This window comes from Melanaphis sacchari, unplaced genomic scaffold (assembly GCF_002803265.2).
Source record: "Melanaphis sacchari strain LSU unplaced genomic scaffold, SCAv2.0 Contig23_pilon_pilon, whole genome shotgun sequence".
Lineage (NCBI taxonomy): Eukaryota > Metazoa > Arthropoda > Insecta > Hemiptera > Aphididae > Melanaphis > Melanaphis sacchari.
Window position 1 is genome coordinate 3,767,733 of NW_020271114.1, and position 24,560 is coordinate 3,792,292.

The 24,560-nt window shown below is 27.6% G+C and overlaps 1 protein-coding gene across 1 annotated transcript; it reads right to left on the reverse strand.

Moving 5' to 3' along the window:
• Positions 1-140: 140 nt before the first annotated feature.
• LOC112594802 (cilia- and flagella-associated protein 161-like) lies at positions 141-23,226 on the reverse strand. The gene is made up of 7 exons (XM_025339806.1): positions 23,152-23,226; positions 22,631-22,720; positions 17,980-18,203; positions 16,307-16,385; positions 11,913-12,074; positions 10,577-10,666; positions 141-539 (listed from the first exon to the last, which is right to left on the reverse strand). Exons 1-7 carry the CDS (start codon positions 23,224-23,226, stop codon positions 390-392), a joined length of 870 nt encoding a protein of 289 aa, XP_025195591.1. The 3' UTR covers positions 141-389.
• Between the last annotated feature and the right edge of the window lie 1,334 nt (positions 23,227-24,560).

The following is a 24,560-nucleotide window of genomic DNA, read 5'->3' on the forward strand; positions in this document are numbered from 1 at the left end:
TATATATTTATAAAGGCACTCAACAATTATATCGAAATTCAAACGAATTATTTTTTTTTCTGATCGTGATGTCAAAATTATTTTGTTTTATTTTTTATTTATTTTTTTCTGTAAAATAAAAAACAATATTTGTACTGATAATCAAATACTACTTTATTTTGTTTATTTGTTTCGTTGTTGTTTTATTTTATTTATTTATTTTTTTTATATACCATTAAAAACGTAAACACTTTTGGCGGTCTCTATAGCGCAGAGAAATATATTTGCACTTTTGTATTAACCGTATCGTTTGTCGTGTTGTTTTATCTGTTTGCAGTGGAATCCATAAATAAGTTAAATAATGGCATATTATTATTGTATTATATAATATATAATAAAATAATATTATATTATATTGTTTGTTCGTTTTTGTATTCGTTGTTCATACCGTCGTCGACTTCGGATCCTGAACGTTTGCTGGACGTGACAAACTCCCAAATATTTTGGGCCATTTCGCAACCTCTGACATCCTTGTACGAATGTGCGGTTACTTCGTATTCCTGCGAAAAGACAAATGTATAAATATAGCTTGTTTTCAGATAAACGTTTTGCTTGACAACGTGAAATTTAAAAAGTAGTTTAAACTACTGTCACAACGACCAAAAGATAATATCACAGTGAGCGATTCGATGATGCGAGTTCATAACAATAATACAGTTAAAACAAGTATTGCCCCGCCACAATAGCAGTAAATCTTATCGGATTGCATTTAATCAACCTAACCTAATCGCTGTGGTGTGTGTATTTGTTTAGGTTTTATAAGAAGTAATGATATGGTACCAATTATTATATTATCATTATTCATTGTACGAGCTGATTTTGTGTGACATTGTTCGCGACCGATTAAATGATTACTACATTACCTCTGATGGTAAAATTCATATAATATTATGTACAATTTAGTGAATATTACAAATAATACTTACAATTAAGGTTAGAATATTTACGAATTTATAGATGTATTTATTTATTATTTGGTTGTGCGTTCTGCAGACTTAATATAAATCCGTTTGTTATGACGTAAAATCAGTTAGGTGACATTTTACTACATATATTTGTGTATTAAATATCAATTTATTTTTAACAATTTTTATTTTATTCTATAGGTAGTTTTATTTACAACATTGCTAATCAATTTTCTCAGATTTTGGATTTCAAAAAACATTTTTTAAAACTTTTAAAAAAGAAATTCACCTTCAGACAATATTTGTCGGTATCCAATTAGCAGGTAGATCAACTCTAGAATAATACAACTTTTTAACACATTTTATAATATCATATTTAGTTGTTTTTATGGCATACTTTGATATATTTTCCGGGAATATTTGTATGCGTTTTTTAGAGCCCTTGAAGTCATGCCAACCTTACTTTTATAATAATTAGGTAACTAATTTAGTATGTTAAATTTATTTTTCTGCTTATTTTACCTTTATAAATCTTTATAATATTACATTATATTATATATATATTAATATTTATTCTTGGGTCTTTCATCACGTTGATTAATTAAATCGATGAATTCGAAATATCTGATCCCAAAGTCAGTACAAAGTACAGTAAATATATTATGGAAAGACGATATCGATGTGTGCCATAACGATTCGTCGATATCGTAGGGGTAGGTCATCACGCCCACCGATCCGTTCTATTCGTCCTCGTCCAGATCGTAAATTACAATATTTCGCGCGGCGAGTAGGTTGAACTACAAAATGATAACTATTAAATATCGTGTGCGCACAAATAAAATATTATATATATTATATACATACATAATATGAATATATTGTAATCGACGCGCTTCCCATTGTGCCATATTTTATAAAAAGTAGATACGCGTATATTACGCGCGTGTATGTGTGAGTGTGTTATAACAAAACGAGTGGGTTCGCGGGGTTGAAAAGGTCTTTGGCATTGTGTCGGACGAGCGACAATTGCGGAGCAGCAGAGTAATACGCTTCTGCGCGATTATAATAGACGAATATCGTTGACGGTAGTGCTGTAGTTTTCCGCCAAGAATTATAATAATAATACATGATTATTATACGATACAGTTATACAGGGTGATTCGTCGAACGCGGTTGTCCAAAGTTTTTTCTCATTTTTCCGATGAAATCATTCAAATTCTGGTTTATTAGATTTTTTAATTTTTATTTACCTATTGCGGTTTGTTACAATAAAGATCGTATTTTCAAATAATTGAAATTTCTTTTACACGGTTTAAGGAGTGTCCTGCGGCGAATGAACTATATTCTTATTTTTAAACGAGCGTTACGCTTTCTTATAGTTCAATGTTAGGGGGAGCGAGTATTTGAGTATCATAAGGAAACAGTCCATAATAAATCTTGTTTAAAAACTATACTCATTTATCTAAATGGTTTAGTTCTTAAAAAATGACCGAGTATAACGAGACGTACTAGATGGTTAAATGGGACATTAGATAACTTGAAAATTATAAAATTTATTACTGCGGTTAGATAATTGTATTGTTGTTTTAGAGACTAAAAATTAAATCCGTTTTAAATTATATGTGAAAACAAGAGTAAAACTATAACTGTGTGATTTGTTCGAATTTCGATTTAGATGTACCAAATTTTTCAATGAAATTACACGTCTTGATAATTTATAATTTTCGTAGAAAAGAACGATGGTTTTCATTAAAAAAAAAAAAACTTATCGCCACAGGATACTACTTAAATAATATAATACGTGGTTATTTTAAATTTCAAAAATCAGAATTTTGACATGTTATGTATTACGAATGGATTAAAATAATATAGTCTGGTGAGAATTTATGGCAAATCTCTCTGTATACATGGTTTAATGTCTCATTATGAATACAGGGTGGCCATTCTAATAATAGCGATCTCGTTACAAAATCCACTTTACGCAGCGCCTAAGTGCCTTTATAAGTGTTTGCCTGTAGTATGGAGTGTTTCATTGTGGGTCGATTTTTCAATCCGTACAGCATAATAATACACATCTTTGTGCGCACTATAGACATGGCCAATATCATCTTTTTGATCGATATCTAATGTACAAAACTGATAAGTTATTGATTATTAATTAAGATCGATAACGTCATGATTGTTTTATCTCGATGAATTGACATTATAATATTATATTGGCACGAATATATTTAAAGTATTTTACTTTTACTAATATTCGATTTCATAAATAGTTTATTAAAAACGTTTAACAAGAAATAAAAAAAAAAAAATGGTATTTATTAGATAGAGATCCGCGTACTATATTATATATAGCCCAATGTAATATTTAATTTTTGGAAATTGCATACAATTTTCCCATCTAAAGTATAGATTAAATTAAAACATAGATTATGATATAAACTTAAACTATTATTTTGATAGTCGACTAATCTTAAAAGTTTAAACTTTTAAATTTTATTTTTATTGCATGATGTGTTCTATTTCAATCAAAGTGCTAAATACCATTTTAATTTTTACAACTAATAATGTCTTTTTTCTTAGAAGTACAAACTATACCTACTACGTCTCAATAATTAAATAATTTGTTCTTGTTCGTATAAACTCTATATTTCCCGCATAATCTGTAGCAGTGCATAATAATGACAAATATTTAACTCATATTTCAAACAAATAAATATTTCTTTGAACTCTATGACTTTTTGACTTTTTTGTTAAGAGATGAAAACTTTTGAAAAATTTTTTGTGGTAACACGCGTTTACAGTTATAGGTATGCTTAATAGATACAATGGCGAAAAAATAAAGGTTATAATGAGATTCAAATTATCTAAAAAATTATCTGAATTTGGTTAAGTCCGTGGTTAGGTTAGGTTTTACGTTATATTTTAATTGGTACAATAAAAGTCGATCTATTTATATTATTAAAATAATTTTTGACTAGTTTATATCCACCACAATCGAAAATAAAGTTATATTGTCGTCCAGATAATATATATATATCATTGATTTAATTTATACCTTTAGATAATATTATATTCAATAAACAAATTGAAGTATTGATAAACACATTTTAAGAATATTAATTTTGGACAAGAAATATTTCATGCTGTACGATATGACACATCAAAAAAAAAAAAAAAGAAAAGTCGTACCTACTCATAATAACGTTCACCGTTCAATCTAGGTAATATAAAATTATTATTTCATAACGATTCGTCATATAAAATCCACGAAGGACGTACTTATCTCTGCGGGATTTTTACCTCGAAAGTCGTTTCTCAACCCGTGTCTCAAATATATAATATAATTACCTACGTATATCATCATACACAACAAATGATTCAGTTTTTTTGGCAATATAATGAACCGAGAAGATGAGTGGCTTACTGCACCGTAGAAAAATCCACCAATGTATACGTATTGTATATAGTGTCGTACGATAATGTATTATTACGGCGGGCTGTCGGCGTGGATAGCAGACAGCAGTGTAGTGTAATTTATTTCGACTCGATGCTCCGTGCTTTTAATCGACGCGATATATTATATTGTCGTCGTCGGTGGCAATGATCGATAAAAGAAAATATAGCCCCTTTGCCCGACGACGCAAATACGATGGACCCGAAGATTTATGGGTTTTCGGGAAATCAGATCGTAATAATACGTACAAACATTCTGTCGGTGCAGTCGTTGGTCCTACCGCAAGATCGATGAAAAAAAAAATCAACAGAAATAATCACAGATCATACATTTCATTAGTCCGGGTGAATTTATTCACTTTTTTTTTTCTTTTTTTTTTTTTTTTTTTTGATTTGTAGTCCACATAGATTATTTGGTTTCAATTTATATAAAAATAGTCTGTGACCGCATAAGACTTTAGAGCTCAAACGTAGATTATTATACTATTACGATTTGATCAAGATAAAAGAATCTACGAGGTTTCCGTCTGCGTCGAAGTCACACCGTTAAGCTTTTTATAGGTCAGCAGTTACGCCGAAGTCGGTAAAATTCAATTTTGAGCTCAATAATTGTAAATTAAATATATTATGAAAATTATTATTTTAAGGCAATGGAACGAAATGCAGAAACAAAATGTTCATAATCAAAATTTCCAAATAAATTTCCCATGAATTATAGTTCAAAAAATATTTTGCTGAACATAATATTGAACTTTTGAGTTCAAGGCAATGTCTCTTATAGAGTTGCATTCGTAGAAAATTCACTTTTTTTAGCTTACCTACTACAAAACATATTTTCCTTAAAATTTGAATTAGCTACTAATTAATTCAGTTTTGAAACTGAATCATGCATTTTTGATTTTTTTTTTAAATATTTTATTTTTATCAACTAAAATTTTTAAATGGGTTTCATACAATTATGAACTATTGTTTAATTTTGGTCTCATAAGAATTATACATGTTGTAATATTATATTTAATTAGGTAATAATTTATTTAATTTAAAATAATTACATTTCTCTTGTTAAGTTTTCATATTTTTTGAGCTATGATTTTTATAAGTTTAGTTATATAAGTTATAACAGTGCATTTTATACTAAATTTTATAAGATTTTAATCCATTTATAGTGATTTGTAAAGAGTGTATACGGCATTTTTCAAAAGTTTAAGAACATATTGTGAAGTCTCTAAAATGTTTTTAATTCACATTCTTACATATTACTAAAAAAACGTCAGTTATTTGAATTAAAATCTTAATATTCACTGATCGGTCGACTATTCGATATAAATTACTATTAATAACAACGATTATATGAACAAGCTAATTATTGCGTTTCCCATACAATATTATATGGTAGCTGCATATTATTATCTTTAAATTAAAACACCCACAGTGACCCGCCCAAATAATATTAGTATGTGCGTAATACAATTGTATTGGTACGTATTATAGTAATTAATAGCATTATTATTGTCATTACCCACGCGCACTAAACCAGTCCAATTTAAAAAATAAAAAATATTAATTCATCTGATTATTATTTTTTATTTTTTTATTATTTTTACTTCATCGGAGACTATTATCAAATGCATTATAACGCTGTACATTGAACAATTTCCTCGTAAAACCACCCGAGTTATCATGCTACTATAAGCTATTCTTAACTTTAAAAAGTAAATAGGATGAAAAAACAGTGATCTATACGTCCTATACTCCTATCAAATGTATTAAAGAAATATGATTTTCATTCTAAAATATATAGAAAAAAGATCGTTTCTAAGTTTTTCAAAATCTGTCCTATATTTTAGTAAAATATTGTTTTTTAAATTATTTACGTAAAATCTGTTAAATAATTTGTGTTTTTAAATATATTTATAATGTGATTATTCTCAAGTTCAATTCTCGAGTAAATTATAGCTAACTGAACTTTAGCCTATCAGCATTATCATAAAGACACTATATAAGAAATCGTCTGATAAGTCTCCCAAAATTGCTTTTAGTTATTATATTTGGTTAACTGTCATAATATATATTAATTCAATATAATAAATGTCATTATGACTATTAAAAATAAATACGTTTCTTTTTTTTTTTTTTTTGATTTTGTTTTTTGTTTATTTTTATTTTCCACTGATATACAACAAAAAGAGATCAACTCGGATGTTAATAACTTTTAATTTTCCCGGAATCAATTCATCGGTCTCAATTTAAGTCTATTTAGGTTAACAGAAATCTGGGATTCCACTCGTACGCAGTTAACTTTGTATTCGATAAGATTTAATAAAAAAAATATGTACCAATCATTTAATAAAATGATTTATAAATAATTAAATACAATTATGCAGCGAATATGTTCCGTCTTGGTTTCAAAACGGTTTCTCAATATATTTAGTATATTTTTTTTATAAAAATAACGGAATTCAGTATCTTAACGATCCTTATCGAATTATGGTCAGTTCATATACTCGTATAAATATTATTATTAATTTGTATCCGAAAATCAACTCTCCTCAAGTCTTTGATAATTGTAATAATTGTATACCTAATCAAACAATCCATTTATTGTGTATTTGTACTAAAATAATAAAGCGGTGTCAGCTGTATCTATTATATAATTAGTTATTAAGCTACTGAGCTATAAACAGAACTGACAAATAGACATAATTAATGTGTAATATTAATTATTATAACTAAGTTTGACTGTGGTAAAACGCTTGGTCGATTGTTAAATTGCACGAAGAAAAACAATCTAATTGATATTTCAATTAGAACAAAAGTGATTACATAATATATCTATTATCTACAGTTTATTAATTACATTTGCATACTGCCGTTTCTGTTACACCTGTACAATTTATTAACGCACGCAGAACATACTATATAATAATAATAAGAATATGTGTACTTGTGTATTACTCTACTCAACGTTTTTATATATATAAATTCCTGTCAGACGCGGTTGACGGTTAATTGTTTTTAATTTCCCTACGTCAGGTTTTCGTTTTCGAGTATAAATTTTTTTTTAATCGCGCCGATCACCACACCTCGATGCCACAGCCAATGATATACACAATACCTCATCAACAACCGACAAATTCGCTTGCTCCGTGAGAAATTCTGAGGTTACACTCGGCACTTGGTATTAATTTATTACTTATATTTTATAACTGCAGTGTGTAAAACTTTTGTCGTACGAGGTAAACGTAATTTATACTCATTAAAAAAAATTTTCCTTATAGGAAAATAATAAAAAAAAAAAAAACATGAACATGAACATTTTAGCGTGCATGTTTCCATTTAAGGTCATTCACCGAGCATGCTCACTATAATTTTGTCTTTAATTTATTTGAATTGTGATCATGGAAATTTTCCAAGTATCAATATTATTTTTAATTTTATATAGGTACCATTTAAAGTGCAGTTTGTACCTATGTGACGACAACGACTTCTTTATTTCAAATAATAGAAATAATTTTTTTTTTGTAAATTTGAAAGTAACTTTTTTTTTAATCATTTTAACTGATATAATTCTAAATTCAAACGATTATTTGAGAACTTTGAGATATTTAACTTACTTTGCTATATATGATAGATATGGTTTTAGGTTTGGATGATTATGGGGCTTATCTTTATTAATCTATCTAAATCATACGATTTTTAAAACTTTTCCTGGTAAAAAAATATTAGATTCATCCAATATATCATATTTACCTACTTAATAGTTTTCTAAAACCATTTTTAAGGACTTTTATTCATAGTATAGACATTTTAATACTTAGGAACAACTACTTTGAAATTGTATTTAAATAAAAAAAAAAATTAAAATATGATTACGTTAAGTATATAATAAAAAATTAAAAAATTAAATTTATTGATAACGAACAGAGTTGAGTTGTGCATGCTTAGTGAATACTTCACATAATACTCAATTTTCGAAACGGCAAAAACATCTTTAATGACGTACTCGAGTCATAAATATTATTAGCATTATACTGACAATTAATTCGAACAATAATAATTTATTTATAATTTATGTCATTTCACATTTTCCTTCATTCTTCGACGTAGTTTCCGTTCACAATCTGACCGACTAGTATTCCTTCACATGTTTTAACGTGCTCCAAACCCTCGACGATTGTATAATACAACATTTTATTATTGCATACAATTGAGTGTACTTTAAACATTTGTTTTTGTTTGTTTTTTTTTTTTTTATCAAAGAAAGTCGTTATATTTTATAATTATATTGTACAATGTCAACTTAATGAGAAGCGGTTTTTAATAGCTCCGAGAATCGCGTAAATATACAATATAAAGGTACCTGTCAAAAAAAAAAAAAAAATGCACATAAGACGAGATTTGACGTTTTATAATTATTATATTATTATGTACTGTATATGGTGAAGGGTTTCGATAATGAACGAAATACTGAAGTCTTTAGTTAAATAACTCAACGTTTCTTATTCATCTCAATATTGTTGCGGATAAATATAAATATTATATACGATCTTATGCCCCGTCGTCTTTTAAAAAGATACATTATGTATTATAATAACGTAGTTGTTCATATTTTTTTTAAACGTTGTATAATTTGAATATAATTGTGAGAATGTTTAAAAATGAAGTCGATATTTAGGTATGTCTATACAAACAAATGTATTGTAATGTATACCGAGCGATTATTTTATCAGAAACATTTATCATTTCAAAAACTACTAACTTTAAAAAAATTATTATTTTTAGGTAATTTTATGGTGTAGCCAATACAAAATGTTTGTGTCATTAAAATTAACTAATTGTTTACTTCTTTTTAGTAATAATATATGTAGGTATGTACCTTTATTTTAATTCTTTATTGCTATGAAGAATATTTTTCAGAGTTCTTTAGTATTATATAAAAATGTGTATATTTTCTTTTGAAATATTAAATATTATGCATGATATCATTCAATAAAATAAAAACTCGAGAAATCACTAGCGATAAAAATTGTACATGATTTTACTTTATATTAAAAAATATATTTTTTAATATAAAAGGGCGTATAATTACGGCGTATACGACAAACCGAATGAACATGTCTAGAACAAGTCCGCACCTTTCAGTATTTTATTATTATTTAATTAATGACGAGACACGGATTCACTGGATTTCGCTGCAAACTAAGTAATTATTTTAATATACAAATACGATTTAGCGGTGGACTCGCGTGTACCGATGACCTTAGCGCGTGTACGGTTGGATACTCGAGGTACATACAAGTACATCTGGTGTACAGGTATATTAAGTAAGTATAAATCTAAATATTACGAGTGTCGGAATAATGTATAGAAACTAGTTCCGTTAATGATAGATTTAGAACGCGCTCGTACAGCTGCCGCGTAAACGCGTGTAATATCAATCGGAACGAACGCAGTCGATAATGCGTTTTCGACGTATCAATAATAATAACTCGAGTAATAATAATAATGCAATAGACGCCGTTTTTTTTTTTTTTTTTACTAGACTCCGAGTATAATGTTAATATTATAAAAATAACTAACTGCGCACTGACCTCGAAGCTATAGAACTTTGACTGAAATAGCAACCCGCAATGCACCGACCGTACATAATATTATTTTACACAATTTTGTCTCACCGTGCGATTGTGTTTTTCCATTCGACCGAAACATTTTAATAATATTATTAAACTAAACGCATTCGTTTAACGGGTAAACGTAAGAAAATAATCGTGCGGTACCTATAGTCGAAACGAGATTGTCGTAAACGAATACTGTACGATATAACATTATATTATATTCTAACATTTCTAACGAACAGCGATTATACTATTAGGTATTTTACGTCGAGAACGACAAAATAATATAACACCCGACGTATTTAAACGTATTTAATTGTGTTAAATCAGTGTCGATGAATTGGATGATGAAACGTGCGCCTGCAGCGAATATATAAACGTGATTTACTATGAAATCGATAACTGACTGTGTAATGGCGTTGATCGACACGAACGATTATCGCTATTATATTGGCTGTGGCGCAGTAACGGATAATGGATGAATGGTCGTATAATATCGTGCGAACATTATGCTCTTATTATATTATTTTATGTTTATATTAATGAAAGATATAAACTTACGTCGCCGAAGAACGTCGCGATCCGAAAGTCCGTCTCAACCGCGGCGTTCAAATTTGTGGCGGCGTGCTTCAGGACAACTCTGGCACCATTCTGCAACGATTACACACACATAATAAATAGTAAGTCCCGTGTGAAGTTACGGGTATGAACTATGAGATATTAGTTGTGGTTTTGATTCACTTGCGCGGTCGCGCGCAAAAATTAAATACACAAACAAAATATAATAGCTCGAACTCAAAACAATTAATATACAACGCAATGCAAACATAGCGTCGTCAATACGCTGCTGCGGTGTTGTATGTACCTATTCGAGAAACGCAAACACAACTGGTCTTGTCGTCGACTGCGACTTGTCCGCGCGTTTACGAGTATACTCGTTTTTCTCGCAGTGTGTGGTGGGTAGCGCGCGTCGAAATCTCTCAAGGACAAACCCGTTATATATATACACATATAATATATATATATACAAACACACACATACACACACACATATATATATATATATAGTAATTACGTCGAAGGAAACAATTGCATTATTGTTGTATTTGTATGTGTGTGTGTGTATTCCCACGCGCATCTTTTCCGCTTTGCTGTTCCGGTCACATACACACGCGCACTACCCGTCTCAGTTTTGGATTTTACGCGTCCGACTTTGGAGGAGCAGCCCCGCGTATAACGGTTGAACCGGCTATATATTGGACAGATATTTTTTTTCTCTTGTTAACGACCTCTTGTCGCGGTGTTCTTGCGAATGAACGCAGCTGTGATAAATCATTGTAATAATTATGATCAACAGTATGTATAAGCTAATTAAAAAGTTAATTTGTTCATAACTTTCTTAACTTGTAAGTTTATGATATAATAATTAACTTAATAACTAATCTAGTTAATGTTTTCTTGGTAACAAATAACAATGTTTATGATAAGCTTTTTTTATCGATTTTAAAAAATTAAACGTTAAGTTTAAACTATTTTAGTACAAGTTAAAATAAAATAAATAAAATGTAAACTTATTTAATATTACAATATTTTTAATAAAAATGCTATTTTATAATTAATGTAAATTTTAAATTATTTTCTTTTTTTTATTATTATTTATATACTCATAAATTCTTAGTAATTTTTTTTGTTTGGAAATAAATATTTAAAATGTTGTCTATTATCAGAATTCTTATCATATCGATTTTTGGTCATTTTTATAAAACACTAATTGCATGGCCTCGACGAACGGAAATGAAAGTGATGTGTGAGGCATCGGCGAAAAAGTCATAGCATATTATAAAAATAACCGGCTGTTGATGGTTTATGTCATTTTTTATAGAATGTTTTTTCTCACCGGAACCGGAAGTCCTTTGGCTTCCTCACGCATCGACACACGCCAGTAGGCTACCGTCCACCGGCAATATACGTCCTGTGTGTCTACTAGCTTCAACGCAGGATGACCGGACACCCCTCGTTCAGTGTATATATGTGGCATAGAGGCAGCGACAAACAGTGGCTGCGGAAACACCGTCGATACATCAATATGATAATAATAATATTTTTATCGTCAAAATAAAAATGGGTTTATCGATTTAGTGCATCTTGAGTCTTGACAATTTCTGTATAGCACAGAACCAGTATGACCACAAACTACGAATAAGGTCTAACTGCACTTACATTATTATAAATTTAATAATTTTATTTTATAAATTTGGAAATACTCGTACTAAAATAGTTTATTAAATTTATCATGTATTTATTAATTCTATATTTAAATGTATTAAATTGATCATACTTTATTTTTCTTCAAATAAAATAAACTTATTCTAATACGGTTGCAAATTGATATTATAGTATTTCGCTTGAACATATCTTTATTGGATTAAAATCGAAAAATTCAAACTGTCACACTACCTACGTACTGATAAATATTTTACTAAACCACAGATGTTTGGTTTGTTACAAAAAGTATTTACATTATGTTTTGAATATTTCAAATTAAATCATATTCCCGCATATTATGATAAGTGCTATAGCTATAGTAATCAAAAACTAATCCAGTTATATCATGGTGATTTATTTTGACTGCCTACAATTTACAACAATTTCATCGTAGGTCGAAGGAAAATTCTGGATTCACCATTCCAGGTAGTTGGCATGGGTTAAAGTTTAGGTGAGAATAAAGGGTGATTATATTATTCCCTCAACGCTAATAGTGTTTAAAAGTCGTCATCTTAAACTTATTTTCCAAAAATTACAGTGATATGTTGAGGTCTTGAATCAAAATAATTTCTCTTCTATTTAAAAAAGAAAATTTTAATTTTTTTATTTATCAATAAGTAAATATATATTTATTTTTTATTTTAGTTAACAATTTGATAATAATCAATTAATTATAATAACATTCCATAAAAAAATATTATCGTTTAAGTGTTGTTATGTTATGTAGATTAATTATGTTCTAAAATAATATAATTAATATTTCAATCAAACTAAATATATTGTTAATAGTTATTTATTAAAAAAAGTCTTAGCTTTCTTGAAAACTAAGAAAAATTTTTTTTTGAGAAAATTAATGAATAACATAGTATTCCTTATTTAATTAATTTTTGTACAGAATAACATTTCACACTGAAAGCTCAAAATAAAATAATAAACCTTTGCCATTTTTATAAATTTAAGTCCTAGTAAAATTCGATTTGAAATTGTTTCAGTAGCTTTTGAATTTCGAACACTATAACAATACGCCTACCGATCATCGTAATGCGAAGTATTCATTTTTGAATTCAGTCTCTGTGGAATTGGTTTGATTTAAAAAAAAATCATTATTTATAGGCATAAATATTACATTGTATAGTAGTAATGATATAATTTAATATTCGTTTAGTCGAGTACATAATCGAATTCTTGTAAATAATATTTAATAATTCACATAATTCACCAATAACTTGGAACAATAAGTATACAATTTTGTTATCATTATATTATCTCGAATGTTTTCTCTCCCCCCCCCCCCCACCATAATCTCATAATACGTCAGCTTAATCCCTAGATATACACTCGTCAGTAATATAACATTATTATTTATAGATGAATTTGAATTTATAATTCGATAAGAGAAATAAAAATATATCGTGTATACTGTATATATTTAAGAAGGTTGAGTATGAAACATTGTTCCGAAACAGTTGCTCATTATTTTTGATACAAATTAACAAGTTATTATTGATAAATAGACGAAATATGTAACAATGAAATAAGGGATACATTTGTATCATAATTGTTATAAATGTTTAGATTTTTCAATAAAAAAATAAATGAAAATTTATTTTTAGATGTAAAATAATATAGTAAATAAAATTTGTATGATTATAAATGTATTTAAAATTTTTTTTTTTTAAATTTAATGGATATAAAACATTATAATATATGAGTATGTTAGACGTATTGATTTTTGAAATTACTCATAGGTACAATACAACGGTGCACATAGTTGAGAAAATAATTGAAAACAAATACATTTATTTACACATTCAATGTGAGTTTTATAAAAAACCGGGTATACTTCTTAAGTTCTTTTTCTTTAAATACAATAATTTCCAACTATGATTTCATAATTATTAATACTGCTTTTGCCATTAATTTATTTTTTCTTAGAAACAAGGTATGAATGAGTATAACAATTTTAATTTCATATTACGAGTATGTAAATCAGAGAATACATATTTTATATATATATATATATATATGTACAATGTACATATTTAAACTGTAGGTAATATAAAAATATCGAGTAAATAACAAAAATTCTACTCTAACTTTTAAGCTTGTTTTCATTAGTTTTGGGTATTTTAAGTTTATACACACTAGCAGGGTAAATTTAATGTAAAGTTTATCACATATTTTCAATGTAATCCGGCTAAATTATAAGTAAACAAATATTAATACCAATACTCGAGTTAGTGATGATCTAAATATGAAGTTATTTTGTATACGATAATCTATGCAATAGTTGCATGTGTTTTGTGTTTAGCCATTTTATTATAAGTATATATTTAGCAACTCAAATTTTAAAAAGCCAAAAGTTTTCAACGCACGAAAATACGGTTTTGGTATTAGTTGGAAAATATAAAGCTCTTAAGTACAATTTATTATAAGGGATGTCCCAGTCGTTAAATTCCACAGAATTACAGAAATATTATTATGTTATTCTATGAACTTTATATAGAGTTGAGTAAAGTCAGTTGTGGTTCGAAGTTTTATTGCATAGACATTCGTATTGTTATGCCACACAATAGAACTTTTTTTTTCACTTTTTTCAAAAGTGAAAAATCTTTGGTCAAAATTTTAAAACTGTCTTGTAAAGCAGCAAGATTTCATAATAGGTAATATTAATTCCATAATGCGTAACACATGGATACTTTTAAAATAATTTATTAATTTTTTTATGGTTTAACTACAAGCTTATTTCAAATTAAAAATATTAAAATAATTTGATAACATCATATTACATTAAATTACATTTAAGTAATTCTAGTGGATAGAATTAAAGCTAAAATTCTGTTTCTAATTTTTAAAAGTAGTTTTATTATTTTCAATTTATAACTACTAGAGCTCTTAAGTTGTTAAAACCATAAATATTTTACATGCATATAGTTAAAATAGAAGCTTAAATGATTGAAATAATCTTGCTAATTTTTTACATTTAAAATATATATATAGTAAATATAACAATAGAACTAAATTTGGTTTTCAAACGAGATTTAAGATTTTAATTCTCAGCATGATATATTTTTATTTATTAATCATAAATTCACGGAAAAAGTCTTTGAATATACAGCACAATACTGAGGTATACAAAATTGAAAATAATATTAAAATAATGCTGTTTAAAATTTACAAAAAAATAAATAATTTTTTATCGAGATAATGATAACTCGACTTGTGTAATTTAGTCATGCTTATTGTTATTTGTTCGCCTATTATTAGTATATTATTGTACATCATGAAATCTTATAACAATAATTTAAAACCATACTGTTAGATTTTATCTTTAATAAACCATTAATGGCTATAATATTATGTAGATTATTATTATTATTCGAGTTCGTCCAAAGACACGTGATTTAAATATCTATAGGTATACAATTTTGGAGCCAGCACTGATCGAGATGGGAGCTCATATTTGGCTTAGTTCTTTTCTACCTACCAATTAAAAGACAGAGATCAAAAGCGTAAAATAAATTATGAAATTTTTATGAAAAAGTACAAAAATATAATTGTCATTATTTTATCACGTCATAACTATATAGCATGTACATAACTATAAACAAATACATTAAAATTGCATAAAAAATTAATTTCAATTGTAAAATAAAAGTATTTGTATTTTTTAAGCTTACACATATTCTTGTGAGTGCATTGTACTTAGAATTTATTTTTTTATTTTACTTGCAATATTGTGTATGTATTCCTAGGTTATTAATATTTTTTTTTTTTAATATTTCGAAAATAATTCTACTTAGGTACATCAATACGAATCGTTGCATCATATTTGAATTTACCTGAAATCATTGTGCCGTCACATTATACTTGGTGGCTTTGTGTTCTAGTTATGTATTAATATTATTATGGTTATACAGCGTAATTAAAGAGTAAAGACCCAAGTCAAAAACTATTTCGTTTGTATACCATTATTTACATTTGTAGTAACTAGTAAGACATTATTATATAATGGATTACTTTTACCTTGGAAGAGATGCACGGGCTAATGGTAAACATATCGCCAAACATCAAAGGTTCTCCTTTTTCGCAGTTGCTTCCAATTCTAAAACAAATGGATTACACCGCTAGACTAAGGTTTTAGATGTAAAATAATTATTGTTTTTCATCCAGAGATCAAACGCTAAGAAGATTACACGTGGAAACAAACTACCTACTACGTTGGTGATGATGATAATAATAATTGTATTACGTCAATATTCTTTTTTTATAATAAACTACGAATATTAATCTAAATATTTGAAAAGTAAATAATATGAACTATAGTTGAATTTCAGGTAATACTTGCTCATATATTTTATATTTAAGATTTTTCGATCTACTACGAGAACTTTCCAACCAAAATCCATACATATTATTCACTTATTCATAGAAAATGGCCAGATTATAATTGAGTTAAATATTACTTTATTAGAATTTTTTTTTGTTTCGAAAAATAACTGGGAGATAACGCTTTACATTATATTTTGTTGTAACGACTCAGTGGATTTTTTTGGTAGATCGTAACACCTTTCGAATTTATTAGTTTTATGTTATACCTATATATTCTAATGCAATGGGTAGACCATTGTAGAAAACGAAAAAAAAGTACTTTGTATTCTATTTCACCACCCTACCGTATCGTCATCGTAGCCAGTTATTCGCTTATTACATAGAAAAATGTTTTGACCAAAAATATATAAGGACTCTAGTAAAGTAGATTTAATAAGTGTATATTTTACCGTGTTCCAGTGTTGTATTTTATATATATGATTAATCAATTATTTGATTATAAATCGTGAAAGAGATAATTTTTTTTAAAAAATTTGATGTATTATTTAAATATTATTATATATAATACTGTTAATTTATTTATATGTACGAGTATATATTAAGCATAATAGTCTTTAAATTAGCTTCTGAGTCATTAAACTTTAATGAATTGAAAATTTTTATTTAAAATAAAAATTTATTAAAACTCAACGATTTCTACGATTTCTATCTTTTTAAATATCTCAGAAAATATATTCGTTCGAATTTTGATTTAAATTCGTTAAAATATAAAATAGAATTCTATAAAGGAAAATGATAAAAAATCCTTGAATAAAACAGCTGTATGTACATTTTATTATTTTAAAATGTTGCTATAATCTTGTTTTATATTTTAAAGTTTCAAAAAACAGGATTCGAATAAAATATATGCATTGTTGAATAATTATAAAACCTACTATATATAATGACAATACACGGTAATATACGTATTAATGAATTTCCATTCGATAGAAATCAATGTTTTTTCAGTTAATTATGTCATTGTTTAAATTTAAAATCTACAGTATATACAGTCAGTTCGATATAATATCATCGTTTATGAATAAATAATTAAATAATGTACGTGTTATCTGTTCGTTGTGATTTAAAATAATCATTAATCAGTAACCACTCACATAAATTGTTAAGCGTTATTTCTTTTTCAAAATCTAAGGTGATCGAAAGCCATTAGAATGGCAAAACGAATTACAAATAAATAAATTTTCCTCATCAGGTTTTTACGGAGATTTTTTCAAAACACACAAAAAAAAAAAAAAAAAACGTTGGTACTTCTATATAACCTCTACTACTATATAGTCTACAATATTAAAGTTATAGATTTTAGTTACCCACAAATCTTGAAGCAGTTTCTAACGCAACTCTCGGTTAACGGAGAAGCGGTGATGGTGCAGCCGGGTCCCATTCCGTCCAGTTCTGAGTGGTAGTCACTAGTCGAACACGAGAGGGCCACGCCGCCGGCGCCGTCATTCCAGCCTGGAAAACGGATGTCCGAGCATACGAGCTGTGCGTCTTCTCCGTACCTCAAAAATTCAGAGGTGGAGTTCAAGACCACCTGTAGTATGAATTAGAAATAAACTCATTAAGAAATAGGATAATTTTAATTATAATAGTTATCAGAGCTTTGTACCTGAATCATTTTTTCGGTTTTCCAACACCGAAATAAAATATTAAAAAAAGTTTGGGTATTTATAACCGTTATTTTAACCCGTCTAGTTCATCTCGCTCACTAACAGGGGTCCGAAAACTATATTAATGTGAGTTACTTTATAGTTAGTACGAATGCAGTAAAAGTAGTTCAAGAAAAACTTGATTTTAAAACTAAGTAATTTTTTATACTTTACAATAACTGTAAGAATACCTGTATTATTCAATTTCATAAAATATTATTGGATATTATTGGTAGACCACATGGGTATCACAGAATTAATGGATTCAACAATGCAAAATGTATATCGATGACCGATGGCTGATTTGATATTTTTCCCCTATTCCAATAATGATATTTTAATCGTATAAAAATTAGTGAGGATGGTATCGTTGTAAAATAATACGTAAGTCGTCTTATAAAATCGATCTAAATTTCATATTTCAATGGCGTTGGTTTATTGTTAAACAAATATTTAGTAGGGCCTGAAAATGTCGATCGTTGGAACTTGCGATTTATTTGTGCGTTTTTATAATAAAATATATAGGTATATTATAAGCTAATTATTGATCCTACACAACGTTGTTCATCAAAACACTGTGGATCTAACTAAATGTATTGACGACAAGTTTATGAAAATCGGCCGAAAACTGTGGAATCATAAAGATCATCTTAGACCTTTGATAGTTTTATTTTATATTGTGAGATATAATAATATATTAGATATACATATTTATAGTAGTATATTTAAATGTACGGCGTTGTCTGTGACAAATTAAATAATGAAAGTGAGATTTACATGCATAGAGTACCTATATTAAAATGCAAAATTAAAAAACTGACTTTGAAGTGCACATCTCCGAGTATAGTATTACCCAAGTACCAAATTTGATAGCCATGGGTGCGATAGACTTGGCTGTGTATCGTGTATACAAATATTGCTTTTTATTAATACATAATATAGCCGTAAAAATATGTTCACCTTTCACAGCATTCGGTAAACTGAGATTTTTTCACATAGTATCATTATTATTATTTATTTATTATACCGTGCATGCGAACATTAAATTTAATATATATTTTTATTTTTTTTTTATTCGAAACGACATCGTCAGAGTTTCTCGTATCTAGAGGTTGGATTACCGCAGTGGTTTCGGACAAGTCTGGTCAGATAATATATTTATTTTTTTATTGCGTGCAACCTTACCTCGCCTAATCTAACGTGATTTCATAGCTTAACGATACTAGCGGCAGTCTGTTTAAATGCACTTGGAGTGACTGAAGCCGTAAAAATATGTTTGGTCGGTCACGGGTCATCAATGTCGCATCGTATGTTATCGGTCTGGGACAAAGCAACGGAACGAGTTTGTGATTCAAATCAAACAAGTGGTTACCTATTAAAGTTACTGCTGTGACTTGCTTATATTTATATTACACACAAATGTGATAATTATACTATTATAATATGTCAGATGTTATTTTTATTATAAACGAACAATCATGCGATTGATGTTAAATCATATATTTTTAAATGTGAATAATTATAATATCATGATGTTATTGTGTAGCTAGTTTAGAAAATAAATAGATCAAAATCGACGTGTAGAATAATAACTCTAAATGTTTATCGACATTTTAAACGAATTAAACATGAGTATAGAAATGTGCATTGATAAGACGTCCTACAGTTTAAAATTTGAAATATTTTGCGAACCATTTGGGTCTTGTAGAGGCAATAAATAAATTGTTCTTATTGATTATTATTCGCTATCGCAATAATGCGCATTCCTCGAACTGCGACCGGTTTTAGACTTCTCTTTCGCAGAAAATTGTTATTTAGTATTAAAAATAAAATAAACAAAAAAACAAATAAATAAATTACTAGTTATAGAGTATACTCATATTATTATAATCAATAAAATCTTTAAAAATTGGATATTGAGTTTGAATAGTATTTCAGAGATCTTATACTTCGAAGTAGTTTTATTTGTAAGGGAGTACAATTAAACAATATTATACTTACACATCGATACCGACGAATGTTGCTAGAGAAACATCGATGAGCGCAGTTTTTACTAAATGCGATCGAACTTTAATCGTTTATAACACCAAAACGTTCAAGCATGGCGTCTGTATTGTTGTATTAGGTGATACAATTATCAAATAAGTACAGTATGGTATAATAATTATATTAAGACACTGATAGCTTTTAAAAAAAAATTGAATATTTATATAAATTTGATATTAATTATTTTGATATAGTTCGATTATTTATTAACCCGTATTTGGATAAAGTATAAAACCTGAGATAAAATCACATCGATCGTGTTTGAATGACAGACGAATTGAACATAAAAAAAATCAGAATTTATTTTATAGGAAACGCATCGAGTTGTCAAATCAAATATTTGAACGCTATCTAGTGAAATGAACAGAGCAAGTTGAATCGGCTACGCTATCGGGCGTTAGATGGCGTCAAGAAATAGATTAAAAACAATAGTTTTATTTTATCCAATATAACTTTGGTTTATTCAACAATGCAAAAATACTTTGACGTTAATTTTGTACTAAACTACTACAAAAATAAAACACAATGGCGTTATTAGGTATTTTAATGATTTTACGAAACACAAAAATATGCTAAATGAGTAAGTAATAAAATTAAGTAGGTACTCGTAAAAGAAGTTTCTAATGGGATTATTTATGAGTGCTTGCGAATTAAAAATAAAATTGTGAATCAACTCTATGCGTGCTTAACGTGATTTCTGTAAAAATAATATTAAACTTTCGTTTAGATGTTTAAATATAGTAAAAAACTCTGAATTATAATATTGTATTTACTGAACAAATTTATTACAACCTTTGAACGTTATTCGGTGTTCACAAGTTTAAACATGATCTCTAGACATATTTTATAAAATAATGTATATACCTAGTTTTTATTATTTTCATTATTGAAATAATAAAGACCAATTATTTAAAGGGTTAAGGTAAAATTAATAATGTATTACAACGAGTAATGATAATAATTATAAAAGTACTTAATATGAAAAAAATAATAACAAACTGTGAAATATTTATTATATTGTTTATGCAATACCTACGTAAAATTAATGTATAAGGAGCATATTGGATGGAATTTTTAAGAAATGAAAGAGAGGGGGGTTTAATTAATTTTCTGGTATTATTTGAAGGGAAAAACGATTATTTGCCCCTCTTATAAAATAAGACTTGAAGTGGCAAAAGATTGATAAATGATTTATGAAAATACCTTTATTCGAATGCAATTTTTTTTTTTTTGTCAATACCAGTTTATTAAATTTGTATTTGTTTTTCTGAAATATTTATTTTTTGCTCACCCTACTATGTTTGCAAAATGCCGTCTACGATAAAAAAAAAAGTGTGAAAGAGGAGTCAATTAACGTGATTAGACTTGAAATAAATTAAAATATTATTGGAATAAAAAACAACCGAGACATACAGTGGTTGGTTTGAAAAGACTAGCAAGGAAAGAACGAAGGGTTAAGAATGGACGCCATAGAGTATTTTTATTTGGAGTGTGATGTTTTAATCGATTTATTTTATGATACTTGAAGGTAGCTTTGTTTATCGTTGAACATCATTTTATTAATACTTAATAATTTGATCGATATTTATTTGAAATTAACTTTTAAGTTTTACAATAAAATGCTTTTGACTCAGGAATACCAACTACTGAGTGAACTATCATACGTTATACTACTTGGCACCAGCACACATACCGTATGCTCTACACTGCTCTTTCCCTTTTAGTTATAGGGAGTAGGGACATACACTCTTAGTGAATACTAATAGGTGTTTATAACACTTTGTAATTAGAAGTGTGGCCATTTTAAAATAGGAGTACTTAGCAGAATGTAATTTGAAAGTATACCTATACTTAAGAAATCCAAATATTTGACATGTTCGTATAATCAGACAAAACACTCACACAAAATGTGACTTTTTTTCCAAGCTCATTGCGGTATTTATATATTAAACAAAAATATCATATGAAACGATGAATTCTTCAAGTTTAAAATGTAAGGGAAAATATTGAAACGAATAAATTATGGTTTCAACAACAATACATTATTACAATAAGTATGAAATTCTTATTATATTTAATATTTAGTTTTTGAACGAGGTACACAACGTGTGACGATACAAAATATAACATAAACAGCCTCGACATAATATATGTTGTATTATATTATGTTCTGCAATTTACTTATACGGTCGCGAATTGTTGTGAACACAGCGCATGTAAAATATAAATTATATATTAATATACAGCACATATGTATTAGACTTACCGGTCGCAAAAGACTTGAGTACATTCTCTGCGATTTCTGTACTAGTAATTCTCCTCGGTCTCTTTTTGACAAGAACGACTTTATTTTTTCCTAAATGTACGTATAATAATCGACATATTACACAATTATATTAATATAAAATGCAATATTATAATAATGATAACAATATAAACAATAAACCATTGCGTAGAATTTTGTGTGGATTTAAAAATATGGATTTTTAGTGTACTTTCGAAGTACATTACACCGAATTTAAAATATTTTAATGTGATTTTAATAAAAAAAAATAATATACCCATAACAAACTTGTGCGAAAATCGACTTTTCAATCCTCGAGAGTCACGTCACAGGGTTATTGTATTATAGGGTTGATAAATTTATGAACCGACTTTATAGGTATTATTTTTACACTTTCGGACGTTTTCATCCGAGAGAGGGAGTATTACGTGTTGTTATATATATATATATATATTATAATGTATAGGTAGCTGCCGAAATCGATAATTTTACACACGACTCACGGACTGTAAATGAGTCTCTTCCACCCAATTGCCTATCCGAACGTTAACGCTGTACTGTTGCGTGCCGCGGTTCATGATGATAGCTCGGTGGAATAATGTTATTTTATTTTATACTATAGATAAAATATTACATTAGCTCGATAAAAACGAGTGATTTTATGTATAATATCCTCACTTAATAGCTGTGGACTAATACCGTAACACTAATACAATTCTTGGATATCGTCACAACTGCAGACGTTAATATTAAAATATATTTGTAAATATTATGTTGCGTAGACGACAAGCTGGTTATTTGTACGATTGACTATAATTGCTTTAACTGCCACAACTCTATTTAAACCAAATGGGCCAATATGTGAATAACTGCAGAGACGACAATTTCAGGTTTCACGTGATCTGTTGAAACTTTTTGATTTGATCTTTTAAACTTTTATTTTATTTTGTTGTTATATTTGAAATGCGAAAATTATTGTTTACATGCTTACACATAATAATTGTTAATAGTATTAATGTTATTAAATTAATAACATTATTTAACAAAACTATTAGAAACATAGCTTAAAACGTATACTATATCAAGCGTACAGTTTTGATCTACATAATAAAGTGACTATTATTGTATACATCTCAAAATAAACTATTATTTATAAATTTAATTAAAATTTAGCATGAAAGCATATAGCAGTAAATTATAAAATCACCCACGAGTATATATAATCTATATCTATTAACATAGAAATAAATAACTTATATAGTTATATTACAGTTTATAAGTATTTGATAATTTTAAGTAAATATTGTACAAATAGTTGACACCAAAGCTCACGAATCATAGTACTGATCAATTAACATATGTTATAGGATTCCGTATTTAGTGCTGTTATGCAGGATTGATTAGAGAAAATGTCTGTCGTATACCATATGAATAAACTTGTAGAGGGATGCAGGTAAAAGTTTATAACATTTCATATTATAATTAAATTATTTTAAGTTAGGTGAATTAGGACGTTGTTAAATATGCTTGAATTTTGTTCTGTAAAAAAAGTTTTTAAATTAAAGCACATTTTTTTCTTTACAAAAATATGGTTCAAACACTTCAAACTAAATAAATTAAAAAGCTCTCATGACAGCATCTATATGCTATATAGGTAAAGGTTATTGCTATATTCCTCTAGAATTACTATATAATATATAATTAATTTTTTGAAGACAATTTTAAAATAATAGTAAATTTTAAAAATTAACTTAATAATGAATTTTCTGAGTTGTAGTAAGTATATCAATGTTCCCGGCCATTTAAATTATTTACGCTCTTTAATAATATTAATAACAACATAACTACATAAGCATATTTTATTTTTGATTTTTTTGCTTTTTTTTTGCTACGTTCTGGACTAGGTCAGTCT

What these genes read in the sequence shown, in the direction of transcription:
- LOC112594802 (XM_025339806.1), bottom strand. Translation starts at nt 23,226, where the DNA reads ATGAACCGCGGCACGCAACAGTACAGCGTTAACGTTCGGATAGGCAAT. An exon ending in GCCCGTGCATCTCTTCCAAG is followed by an intron (nt 12,075 to 16,306) that starts GTAAAAGTAATC and finishes GTGTTTCCGCAG; the next exon opens with CCACTGTTTGTCGCTGCCTC. An exon ending in TCGCGACGTTCTTCGGCGAC is followed by an intron (nt 540 to 10,576) that starts GTAAGTTTATAT and finishes GTCTTTTCGCAG; the next exon opens with GAATACGAAGTAACCGCACA.